The 13,089-nt window shown below is 41.5% G+C and overlaps 1 protein-coding gene across 2 annotated transcripts in view; it reads right to left on the bottom strand.

Moving 5' to 3' along the window:
- Positions 1–10,093: 10,093 nt before the first annotated feature.
- Positions 10,094–13,089, bottom strand: part of NUDT5 (nudix hydrolase 5) — a 29,484-nt gene continuing 26,488 nt past the window's right edge. Inside the window, exons 7-11 of one of the 2 annotated variants that reach the window (XM_075208646.1) lie at positions 12,975–13,076; positions 11,619–11,627; positions 11,472–11,525; positions 10,740–10,867; positions 10,094–10,376 (exon numbers count right to left, since the gene is read on the bottom strand). In XM_075208646.1, coding sequence (XP_075064747.1) covers positions 10,758–10,867; positions 11,472–11,525; positions 11,619–11,627; positions 12,975–13,076 — 275 coding nt within the window. In that variant the 3' untranslated portion in view covers positions 10,094–10,376; positions 10,740–10,757. The remainder of the gene's footprint in view (positions 10,377–10,739; positions 10,868–11,471; positions 11,526–11,618; positions 11,628–12,974; positions 13,077–13,089) is intronic. The other variant, XM_075208647.1, reaches the window with a different exon arrangement.

Here is a 13,089-nt window from a genome sequence, read left to right on the forward strand (position 1 = left end):
GTTATGTCGAAATATAGTAGTATTTATAAGTTATATCAGAGTTACATGCATATTAGTGAAATACACAGAACGGGTTAAAGGAATAACATCATGAGTGGTATCATAATGAACCTTGTTACATATCCTACTGTTTGGTGCGCTCTGCGAGGGAATCACAGAGTGCATACGCAAGTTATGAATGATAGGGAATTATGAACTACTTAAGAGTAAGGAATTCTGGCGGGAAGAGCAGAGCATACCCCCTGCAGAGATGACCCCCTCCTTTGGATTCCTTAGGATGAACCAGCCAATGATTGACGACCCCTTGGACATTCCTGAGACCCGGACCAATAGATGCAAGCCATACCATCTTCATTGTATTACTGTACTTGATTGTGTATATAAGCAGCAGCTTGTGATCCAGAGTGCAGACTTCTTGTCCCCAGACTTCAGGATTGAATGACTGCACTGGATCCAGAGCGCCTGCGTTAAGTAACGGCTGTATTTACTATTACATCGCTTGAGCATATTTTTTTTCAACTTATTGCGAATAAATCTTTGTGCGTTGGAAACACAAATCGAGGTTCGACAATCGTTATTGGTTAGCGACAATACGCACATTACACCAGCCACGCTTGCGATAGTCATACAGGACTAGAATGCTATCAGGGTTCCGAAATTAAGCTATTCGGTCCACCTAAATCCTTAAAGCTCTGACCACATCTAAAGAGTGCTGACCAGGCGCCAGCGAATTCTGAGGAAGAACCGGCAGAACAATATCCTGAAACCTCAAGACCACCTTTGGTTGAAACAAAGGCTTAGTTCTAAGAAACGCACGATCATGGAAAATCAGAAGAGGAGCCAGACATGACAGGGCTGCCAACTCCGAAACCCATCTGGCCGAAGCTATGGTCAGCAAATAGGTCACTTTCCACGAGAGAAGTTTTAAAGAAACAGACTCCAGATGGTTCAAAGGGCGATTTTTGAAGCGCTGAAAGGACCAAGTTTAGGTTCCACGGAGCCAGTGACGGAACTAAAAGCGATTGTACATAGAAACGTCTACACCTCCGGTAATAGAGCTATACATTTCTGAAAATACACCGACAACGCCGCTACCTCGACCTTAAGGGATGACAACCTCAATCCCTTGTCCAGACCATCTTGCAGAAAAGCCAACACCCTGGCTAAACGGAAATAATTAGTATGTACTTTGATCTTCTCACACAAACATATATATGCTTTCCAAATGCAGTGATAAATGGTGTATGATGACTGTTTGTTTTCTTGCCTGGATCATGGTTTTAACCACTCTCTCCGAAAACTCTTTCTTTCTGAGAATAATGGATTCATCCTTAAAGCCGTCAAAGCTAATAGATCTAGGTCTTGATGAAAGAATGGACCTTGACTGAGAAGATCCTTCCTGAAAGGCAGACGCCAAGGACGATCCATCGACATGTCTAGAAGATCTGCGTACCACACTCTTCTTGGCCAATCTAGTGCCAGTAGAATCACTGGAACTCTTTCACCTCTCACTTTCTGCAAGATCCGCGGCAGTATTGGAAGTGGAGGGTAAATGTACACCAATTTGAAGTTCCAGTGTACCGCCATAGCGTCCACTAAGAACGCCTGATGGTCTCTTGACATGGTACAATACCTTTCTACCTTGCGGTTGTGCACTGAGTCATGTTTATTTCTGGCCGACCCCACCAGAGGACTATTTGAAAAATACACCTCCAGATGGAAGGACCATTCGCCTAGATGAAGTGCATTTCGACTTTAGTTGGCCTCCCAGTTTTCCACCCCCAGAATGAAAACCGCTGAAATTGCAGGAACCTGTTTCACCCATTTCACGATCTTTGACACTTCCTTCTTGGCAAGAGGACTCCTTGATGATTTATGTAAGCTACCGCTGTAGCATTGTCTGACTGTATTCGGATCGGCCCGATGTGCCAGGAAGGACTGTGACTGAACTAGAGCATTAAATACTGCCCATAGTTCCAGAACATTTTTGGGCAACCATGCTACCTACGGCATCCAAGTCCCTTGCAATCTGAGGTGAAAAGTGACTGCACCCACCGCCAACAAGCTGGCATCCGTCATTGCCACAGACCAGTCCAACACCGAGAAAGGACGCCCCTGTCAGGATGTCCCTCCTCAGCCACCAGAGAAGAGACAGGCGTGTTGTCTACGACAACTGAAAGAACTGCCTTTCTAAGCATGGATCCGACCTTGACCACTTTGCCAGAATCTCCTGCTGGTACTTGCACGAATGGAAACAAACAAATGCAGAGCCTCAAACGAGGAAACCATGCGACCCAGTAGCTTCATACACTGAAGTACTGAGACGCGATTTAAAGATAAAAGATCTTTCACCTGATGCCAGATCTTCCGCACTTTGAAGGGAGAAAAACCCTTTGACAATTTGTGTCTAACAACAATCCCAGGATTGGTATCCAACTGGATTTTTTGAAGTTGATCACCCACACGTGTTGCTGCAGAATGTCCCTGGTAAAGCTGCAGTTGTATTCGAAGCCGAGGTACAGACTCCGCCTTTTTAAGCAGGTCATCTAGGTAAGGTAAAATAGTCAACCCCTGTAAACGCAGCTGAGCTGCCATTATAGCAATCACCTTTGTGAACACTCGCGGTGCGGTGGTCAAACCGAATGGGAGAGCCTTGCACTGAAAATACCCCACTGCAAACGGCAAGAGATTTTAATGACCTGTCCAGATTGGAATATGTAGGTAAGCATCCTTGATATCCAAGGATGCAAAGTACTCGCCTTTCTTCATGGAATTTATCACAGATCTGATGGACTCCATGCAAAAGCTAGGTACCGGTAAGCAGGTGTTTAGGTCCTTCAGGTTTAGAATTGGTCTGAAGGACTGATCCGCTTTTTGCACAAGAAAAAGGTGAGTGTAAAAGCCTTGACCTCTCTGCCTGAACAGAACTGGAACAATTAACCAGGCATCCCAAAGTGCCTCTACTGCCCCCTACCAAGCCTGTCTTTTTTTTCTGACTCCCTGGTTAAAGGTGTAGTTGTAAAACCCTGTGGTGGTGCCCCCACTAGGTCCAAGATGTAGCCCTTGGACACTATACCTTTCACCCAGGCATCTGTGGTGGACCTGAGTCACCGCTCCTAAAAGAGCGGTAGGCGTGCTCCCACCATCGGTGGATGATACAGGAAGTCATGCTGCTTGTTTGTCTGCTGGCTTAGGGGCAGGGTGCTTTCCTGTCCAGGCCTGTGTGCCTCTTTGCCCCCCCTCCCCTTGTTACCAGGGCTTGGTTTCTGGAACATCCACCTGTAGAGCGACTGACAAACCGAAAGAAACGAAAACGCCTCCCTTTTGCTTTTGTTCCTGGAAGAAGAGCACTCTTCATCCCCTGTGGCCTGAGTGATCAATTTGTCCAGAGAAGAACCAAACAAAGCCGCTCCGTCAATATGGGACAAATTCCAAAGCTCTCTTGCAATCAGCATCTTAACCACAATGTGCGGCTAGCTGCCACTGCTAAGGAAGAGGTTTTTGACAACCCCTGACCTGCATCCCTAAAAACTTGCAGCATCTTTAATATGCCCTGCCAGAGGAGCCAACTCCGTTCTAGCCACGCCAGACTGAATTCCTGCAGGAAGGGTAGGGGCCCATTTTTCAACAGCAAGTACACTAGATATTGTCTATACCCAATAACAAAATATAAAGACATTTTTACACACCCAATTTAGTTTACCATAGAATTTATTTATTGCATATAAAATGTAATTTATTTCTTTTTAAACAAAATTCAATTTGTAGTCAAATTTGCAATTAAACACAAACCTATCGAATTTGGTCAAAATGTCTAATTAAATGATTTCTCTGGCACTTCGACAATTGCAGTTACACAGCCAATTGTGTATGTACCATGACATGCATTGTTATTATTATTATATAGTATTTATACAGTGGATTTTATATTGTACTGTAATTAAAAGGTGAATAGACCTAACATTCATTCACAATGGATAAAGAGAGCCCTGTTCATGAGAGCTTACAATATAAATGTAAATCTGAAATGAGATGTGGGTTGTGGAACAAGCTGGCTTGTTTCTATTTTTTATTTTTTAAAGGTTGAAGCCCCAGAGCAGAGTCTAATTGAGTGAAAGATAGTTGCCCATTTGTGAAGCTCTAGTATTGTTCTACAGATGCCTGTAAGAACGTAGCAAGAGGTTACATAGCATTGATTCAACCATATTGTTCTATTGGGAGATCATGATATACAAAGTGGGGTGGAATTGTGTATACCTTTGCATAATAGGGGTGTAAATTGTAGTGTACTCAATGTTAGCAAGGAGCCAGTACAAGAACTGAATAAGCGAGGTAGCACAGGGTGTGCAGTTGGTAAGATGAATGTCCTGTCAATAGCATTTCTACAGGCAGGAAGGAGGTGACTGTAAAGATCAAGGCTAGTTCTTATAGAGCCATATAGTAGTCTACAAGCAGCATTAGAAGAGGGAACCAATAGTGGAGAACTGTGTAAAGAGAATAGTGCAAAATGTGAAAATGGCCAGATTGACTCTGACGTATTTCAAACTTTTAAGCGTGGAGTTAATTCTTGCAATCTCTGAAGTTGTCCATTCACCTACACTTTGTGAAAGCCTTGTAGTTTCCATGCTATTTCCCATGTTAAAAAGCTTTAAGTCTAATGTTCACAATTAAATTCAATGCAAAGTGATTCACCAAATAGATGTTAATTTGATTTCAGATATACGAGCACTGGTGCTGCAATAACTCGCTCAAATAGAAGAAAACAAAGATATTAAGAGGACATCACTTTCGGACACAGTAGTGCTCATTGTATAACATTCATTTTGTCCCACACAGGAATGAGATGCTTCTACACTCTTTATTTAAAAGGAGGTTATAACCTAACCAGTTGTGGACACCCCTTCCTATGTATACACCATATAGAGGGGGAGGTTCCCCCTAGGCCGTTCTTTATTTGAAGCAGAGTGCTGCTTTCTGCTACTGTTCTCACCATCGGCAAGCTAAGCTCTTCAATATAGCTATGGACTGCCTGCAGTGCAATTGTTTTCCCCTATTCCATCGCAAAGACACTGCAGTGTTTGTTTGTTTTTTATCTCAAAAGGTTTTTATTAAGCTTTTAGTAAAAGAATATGTAACAAACATAGCAGTTACCACAGAGTACAGTGCATAATGTAGATCCAATAAATCAGACAGAACTGCCCATACACAATCAAAAAAAGTAACAAAAAAACAATAACACAGGAAACATTCAAATACACAAAAGACAAAGACATCAAGAGGGAGGAGGAGGGAGAGACAGGGGGGGGCATGAGTGGGACACTGGCCATATTGAACCCAGTCAACCATAAAAGCACATTTTGAAGGCAGGACATCTACCCTCCAGAGGGGTATACAGCGTGGGAGAGTAAGGTGGCAGACACAGGTCTATACGTACCATGTAAACCATTTAACCAGGGGCGAGAAAGCCCTTGAGGTATAGTTATGTTGAACTTTGCTGATAATTTTATTAGTAAGAGATGGAATCAAAGGGGTTTTCCAGCTTTGAGCTATTGTGGCTCTGGCTGAGACGAGTATGTGCCCAGCCACATAGTGGTTATGACTCTGAAGATGAGGGGGGTATAGGTTCAAAAGCACCATGACCAGGGATGGTGATAAATCATCTTTAGTGACCTGGGTAATTAGCTGGAAAATTTCAACCCAAAATGGTTGTAGCTTAAGGCAGTTCCAAAAAAACGTGTATAAGCGTACCAATTTCCTCACAGTTTCTCCAACAGTACTTAGTTTCTGACGGCCAGATTTTATGCAGTTTGTCTGGCGTAAGATACACCCTGTGAATCATTTTAATAAGCATTTCTGAATGGTTAATACACTTTTACATTTTGTATATATTCTTACAGATTTTCGCCCAGACCTCTGGTGAAATATCTAAGTCAAGTTCTCTCTCCCAGATCCCCTGCACCGAGAGCTCTCTGCTGTCCACAGGAACCATCAAGAGTCAATACCAAACTGAGATGCCTCCCGCATGAGAAGTGGGAGAGAGAGACGACATAATACCAGGGGGAGCCGGTTTCAAGGCTGGTGGGGATGAGGGATGAGAATGTACCCAATGTCTAATTTGGAGGTACTTGTAAAAGTCACGTACTGGGACATCATATCTCTCTTGAATTTGGGAAAAACAGAGAAGTGAACCTCCTTCCATAAGGTCCTGCACCTGGCTAGCCCCCTGCCTATCCCAAAAGCCAAGGCGCAGTTCTGAAATCAGTTGGGACAGTGCAATTGTAGAAAGGTTAGAGGAGGGGAGATGAAATTCTGGCAGGAGGATCAACATCTTGTCCCAGACAGAGAGAGAGTCTCTGACACTTCTCAGGGCTTGGGAAGGACTCTTTCTACTTGGCTTATCTAACCATAGCAAGTCTAGTAGTGGGAATGTGAAGAAACTATGTTGCTCAATGTCAACCCAAGGCTTCCTTAGCTGGGGAGGGGCATGCCAATCCCTAAGCTGGCCTAGGATAGCCACAAACTGATATGTTTCTAGTTTAGGGGCAGCTAATCCACCCTTTACTTTAGCCCTAAACATCCTATCTCTTGAAAGTTTAGGACGTGTTACTCCAGCTAAATTTAAACGCTATAGAATAGATTTTTTTAAGCAAAGACATAGGCACCAAATAAGGAATACAACAGAATAGGTATAGTATCTTCAGAAGAAGCATCATGTTTATGGCTGCTACTCTCCGCACCCAGGAAACCTCAAAGTTAATCCAGGATTGTGTGAGTTTATCAAACAAGCCTAACAGTGGTTGGTAATTAAATTGGCTAGTCAGGTTAGGGTCAAACGGTATACATATGCCTAAGTAAGTTATGGAGAGGGAACACCAATGAAATGTATATGTAGACTTAGAGCTTCAAGGCGTCTCGTTGTGAGGGCCACACCCCCAAAGCTTCCGATTTGGTAGTATTAAGCTTATAATAAGATACCACTGAGTAATCTTGTAAAGCGCGGGATAGGGAAGACTCAGAGTTTGAAACAAAAAGGACATCGTCAGCAAATAAACAAATTTTATGCTGTCGAGAACCAATGACCGTCCCAACCACATTTTGATCCATTTTAACTTTAGCCGCCAGGGGTTCCATGGCAAGGACAAAAATCAGGGGGGATAATGGACAACCTTGTCTGGTACCATCGCTAATCTGAAAGGCAGAGGAGAGGAACCCATTACTGAGGACTCTAGCAGACGGAGTAGTATATAAGGTAGCTATAGCTTGCAGAAAGGAGCCCCCAAAACCAAATTTAGTAAGAACAGCCATCATATACTTCCAGTGGATTGTATCGAATGCTTTTTCAGCATCCAAGGAGAGCAACGAGAGGGGCACAGAGCTAGCTGGATGCGTCTCTATAATGTTCAGGACTCTCCTCGTATTGTCTGGAGCCTGTCTACCTGGAATGAAACCTACCTGATCCATATGGATTAATTGAGAGAGGATAGGGTTTAAACGGTTAGCAATCAGCTTGACAAAAATTTAAAGATTTAAGTTAAGGAGCGCTATAGGCCGGTAGTTATGACATTGTGTGGAGTCTTTCCCCGGCTTTGGGATGGTGATTATCTGCGCCTCGAACATTTCTGCAGGTAGGAATCTATCCTTAGTAGCAGAGTTAAATAGGCTAGTTAGTGCTGGGGACAGTTCAGACCGGAAAGAGAAGTAGAAGTCTACTGTAAATCCATCGGGGCCCGGGGCCTGCCCTTTCTTCATGGATTTTATAGCAGCGTGGACCTCATCCTCTGTCCAATCCGAACATAGTGCTTCAGCCTCCTCCGGCGGCAGGGCTGGGAGTGAAATAGAGGCCAAAAAATCATTAATATTCTCCTGGGTGGGCTGAGTCGAGGTTACATCTGTCTTTAGATTGTATAAACTTTCATAATAGGAAGCAAATCTATTAGCTATAGAAAGAGGATTGGATAAATGGGTACACCGTGCTTTACAAATGGATTTGATTCTATTAATAGCATTCTTACCATGTGGTTTACGGGCAAGCAGTTTAATAGCTCTATTCCCCAAGGTGTAGAATTTTTGGTTGAGCTTAGCTATTGCAATGTTAATTTGCAACAGAGTAATTTCGATATCACTTCCTAGGAAAATTACTAGATCAGCTTTAACTTTAGTATCCTGAGGGACACTGCAGTGTTTTTAAGCGTTCTTGTCTGTCCATGTATGAATTTACCAGTTATCGAGTTATTTATATAGCACATATCTTGCAGCGCTTTAAAAGGGCTAGCACACATCAAGGTTAATTTTGCCAGAAACCAATTAACTTATCAATGTGTATTTGGATTGTGTGACAAAATCCATACAGACAGTGCCACCAGGGCCATCTTTCTCATTGGGCATGCTGGGCAACTGCCCAGGCGCCCCTCGGGAAAGGGGGCCCCATAGGCAGGGCTCTGAAATAAAAAAAAAAACAAACAAAAAAACAACTTACCTTTTTGCAGTCATACGGTGGCAATCCAGCTCCCTCCTCTCTGCTGCGCTCGCATTGAATGTCGGGCGTGACGTCATCACGCCCAACATTTTCAGTGAGGAGCCACGACGCGACAGAGAAGCAAGCGAGGAAGAAAACAAAAGAAACAGAGAAGAAGGTGATAAAAAGGTAAGTGACGGGGGAGAAATCGGAGAATAATGGAGGGCACAGTATTTGATACAGGGGCAGACCAGAAGCATGATGAAAGGGGACAAATAGGAGCATAATGGAGGGCACAGTTTGTGAAATAGTGGAGACTTGAAGGGGAACAAAACCAACTGATGGGGACGTAAGGGGCATATGGAGAGATCTGATAGGCATGCAAAGAACATTTAGTTAGGTTTGTTGGCATGTGGAGTGATGTTATGGGTATGTTGCCCATTTATGACTTTTTGCAGGTAACAAATATAAACTTACTTTTATTGCCAATTTACATTTTTATTCCTGCGAGTGGTTGTGTCGGTAGGGGCCCCAGTGCACTGCTTTGCCCAGGGTCCCATAATGTTGTTAAGATGGCTCTGAGTGCCACAGAAATACACACCTCATTGTCCCAGAGCAAATCAAGTCAATTACTTTGTCTACTAAGTTACAAAAAAAAAAAAAAAAACCAAAGAAAAAACATCCTAAACACTGCAACCTCCCACAGAGGAGTGAACGAAAGCATTATAGCAATATTTAACCAAATATAGCAACACGAAACCTGCAGCTGACGGACCTCTGTTCTAAAAGGTCAGTTGTGGCAGACTAACAGCTGACATAATTACAGTTTCTGGACAAAACTATAAAGACTACCAATTTTTTTTTTTATTTTTAGGTTAACAAAATCATGTTAGCTTGTTTTATGCCAATACAGAAAGTTAGTAGTAGTTAAGTTAGTAGTTACATACATTGTCTAGCACATCCTTAATCTACTTCTTGGAAACAATTCTTAACTTCCTTTTACATTTCATAACATTTAGAGGTAGTGATTTTGTTTATCACAAAACTGAGTTTGTATGTAAACTATATAAAAAGCAGTAGCCCTACCCGAACCCTAATTGAGCAGTTTTTTATTGACTTCCAAAAGGGGAATTGTAATATGTATTAGTGTTTAAGAAATGTATTTTTCCCTTAATTAAACATAGAAATGTACAAAGTTATCCTAATCTCCACAAAGTGAGTGACTTTACAGTATGTTGTACATGGGGGTAGAGTACTAAATTCCAACAGTTAACCTGTTGACGAGAGAATGTCAGCAGTCTAAATCCGCTGGTCCCATCAGCATTGGTCTTTTAATGTGTTTAATTGTGACTGTCGACATTTTCAGGCTGTTCCCACAATGGAAGTGTCGGAATTCAGCCTGCCGACAGCTTAACTAAAAACACTTCCACTGTCGGTATTGTGACCGCATCCGGTAAATGAAATGCATTTCACTAAACTTCCTAAAAAACTGTAAGGGAAAGGGCACATCTTCTGCGGAGAAGTTCATAGATGGCAATATTGTAACAAGCTATGCATGTCCTGAGACATTTTATTTCAAGCAACCCATATGCATCAGTTATGCAAAAAAAAAAACCCCAAAAAAAAAAGCCCCACAAGTTTATAAGACAGTATTGTCAAAATAGTCTATTTCAGGAAAACGTCATATCAGATGCAATTAGGCATCCTATGGATAGGGAATTTTTTTTCATATTTTAATATAGCCTTACAAAATTTATTTCTACAACTGCATGCAGCAGTTACAACTTTTTAAAATACTTATGAAAGAGGCCATATCATATTGGCTGGGTCATGGAATGAAGGTAAAAATTAAGTGCTATACATAGATCATGGTTATACACTAAAGAATGATGTAAACTTAAGTTCCCATTTGGGGTACACAGATTTAGGGGCAGCACAGTGGCGTAGTGGTTAGCACGTCTGCCTCACAGCACTGGGGTCATGAGTTCGATTCCCGACCATGGCCTTATCTGTGTGGAGTTTGTATGTTCTCCCTGTGTTTGCGTGGGTTTCCTCCGGGTGCTCCGGTTTCCTCCCACACTCCAAAAATATATTGGTAGGTTAATTGGCTGCAATCAAAAAATTGACCCTAGTCTCTCCCTCTCTGTGTGTGAGTGTGTGTCTATAGTAGGAAATTTAGACTGTAAGCTCCAATGGGGCAGGGACTGATGTGAATGAGTTCTCTGTACAGCGCTGCGGAATTAGTGGCGCTATATAAATAAATGATGATGATGATGATGATGATGATTTCTGAGAAACAGCCTTATCCCTTCAGGAATGGTAATTCATAAGGTTTAGCGACGGCATGCTCCAGAGCCAAGGCATAAGTATAAACTCTGGCATCAACCACCAACTTCTCCTTTGCGATGAGTTCTGGAATTACATATAAAACATGTCGTTAGAATAGATTTCAGTATCATACACCCAATTGCCAAAACTGTCACGTTTCTTCTCTTACAGATGATCATGGCAAATATTAAAGCAAAGTTTTTGGGGAAAGAGTTTACCTGTTGTTCAGCCCATGGACGTTTCCATTCTATGTGGGCAATGTGTACTTTGCCATGCCAAACTAATTTAACACTATGTTAAGTTTTAATTATCTTCTGTACAAAACACACTATTTAGAAAAATACTCTACATATAGTGCAATCTGCCTTCAAAAATGTATATAAAAAGCCAGAGATGCATTTTAAGATTGTGAAGCGCAAAACAGTTTGTGGCACCTTCCAAGTCAAAACATAATAAGTTTTCATTAGATGACAACCGCTTTAGATCTCCATTTTAGAAGAAGTGGCATTATTTATTCTCACAATACTTTTTAAAAAAAAATAAATAATAATAAAGTTTTATTAAGATTTTTCAGAATAAATCAGGGAGGGGAGGGGGTACAGGAAGGAAAATTGGAATAAAATTAACATTACAATTTTAGATTTCTTGAACGTGAAGAGGAAACACAATTTATGGGACCAACACATACCATCAATACTTTTGCGCAGTTCAAGTTTTGGTACCAAAATAACCTCTGTAAATTCTGTAAATAAGGAAAACATTCAGAATTTAAGCGTGCAACTTTTTTTTTTTTTTTTAAATGTATAAAGGGGTTTCAAATATGTGACATACATACCTCCATGTGCTAATAGGGTAAAGGAAGAGAATATGAGGGGGGAAAATAAAAGAACATTTAGTATTGAATTGTCAGCATGCAATTTATGTAAAGAGTCTTCTTCCATAATTGTAGCATTGTGTATTACAGTAACTGTAAAGCTCCTGTATTTTTTGCTTATTCCAAAGTACCATCACGCTAAAACTATTACCTTTATTACAGTAATAGTGCGCATAATTACCATTATTACAGTAGTTCTAACACCGACATTTTGCTCGCAGCTCCCTGAGTGGGTTAATATTACCGTAATAACAGTAATAGCTATAATGCGGCGGTACTTCGGGGGGAATTCAACTGGCCACATTCTTGCTAAAAGGAATGGGGCCTGCGTTCTATTACAGTTAATACTTTAATATTAACCCAGATTTCTGAACATTTCAGAAATCAGCATTAAACATAACCATATTAATGGCAATAGTGCACAGACCGCATTATATTCGGCAGTAAAACGGCCAATTGAATTTTCCCCTATGAGTTGGAAAAACAGATGTTATCTTATTTACATTTTAAGACATGCATTTTCTCAAATACTCTATATGGAAATGACATCTTATGTTTGCTTGTAGTTTAGTTTTTTTCCTGTCCAACATAACTTCACAAAGCATGTGATTTCATACAGGTATTAGCCAAACACCCCTTAATAGGGCGTTAGATTACCCCAACAGCATAGTACAGCTTGTGTGCGCTATGATATTGAGTCTACCAATTTCTGACTGATGCTGCTATCCTCCTGCACATTCTCTCAAAAGAACGTCACTCAAATGATGCCTGCTTGGTGGTGGACATGCTGCAACAAGGAGTAAATATAAGTACTTTGTACCATTAGATAGGGATTAGCATTGACCCATTTACAATGGAATGTGTTACACTACATTACGGGACCACAGAACATTTTAGTGTAGGAAACAAACATTCAGGACTACACTCGTTCATTTGTCAAGAACATGAAGGATGATTGATCAGAGAAGATCACTTTTTTCCACTGCTCAGTAGTCCATTGCCTGAGCTCTTGGCAAAAGTAAAACTCAAAATTGTGCATTGCCTGGTGCAAGTGGTCTATGCACTGCATTTAACCAGATTTTTCCATTTTGGTGCCCACCACCCCTAGAACATAGATGCACAATCTGCTAGAGTCCCACAAGGTCATGTCTTGTGGCCTGCAGGACCAGCCTTGGGAAAAGCAGGTGCAGTGCATGCTGCCTGAGAGAAGAGGTGTGATCATGAAGACCAATAGGAAGCTTTTGGCCTGAAGTCCCACCTCCTTTAAGATTGCATATGCCCCAGCTATAGCTAAGGTATTACCAAATGTTTACTCACCAAGCTTGGGTTTAGGTTTGTTGTTTACAGAGTTATCCCCATTAATGTGCACAGTTACAACATATGTTGTACAATTTGACAATCCAGGGTCCAAGCAAGACACTAAAAGGTGCAA

Source organism: Mixophyes fleayi, chromosome 4 (genome assembly GCF_038048845.1).
Source record: "Mixophyes fleayi isolate aMixFle1 chromosome 4, aMixFle1.hap1, whole genome shotgun sequence".
NCBI lineage: Eukaryota > Metazoa > Chordata > Amphibia > Anura > Limnodynastidae > Mixophyes > Mixophyes fleayi.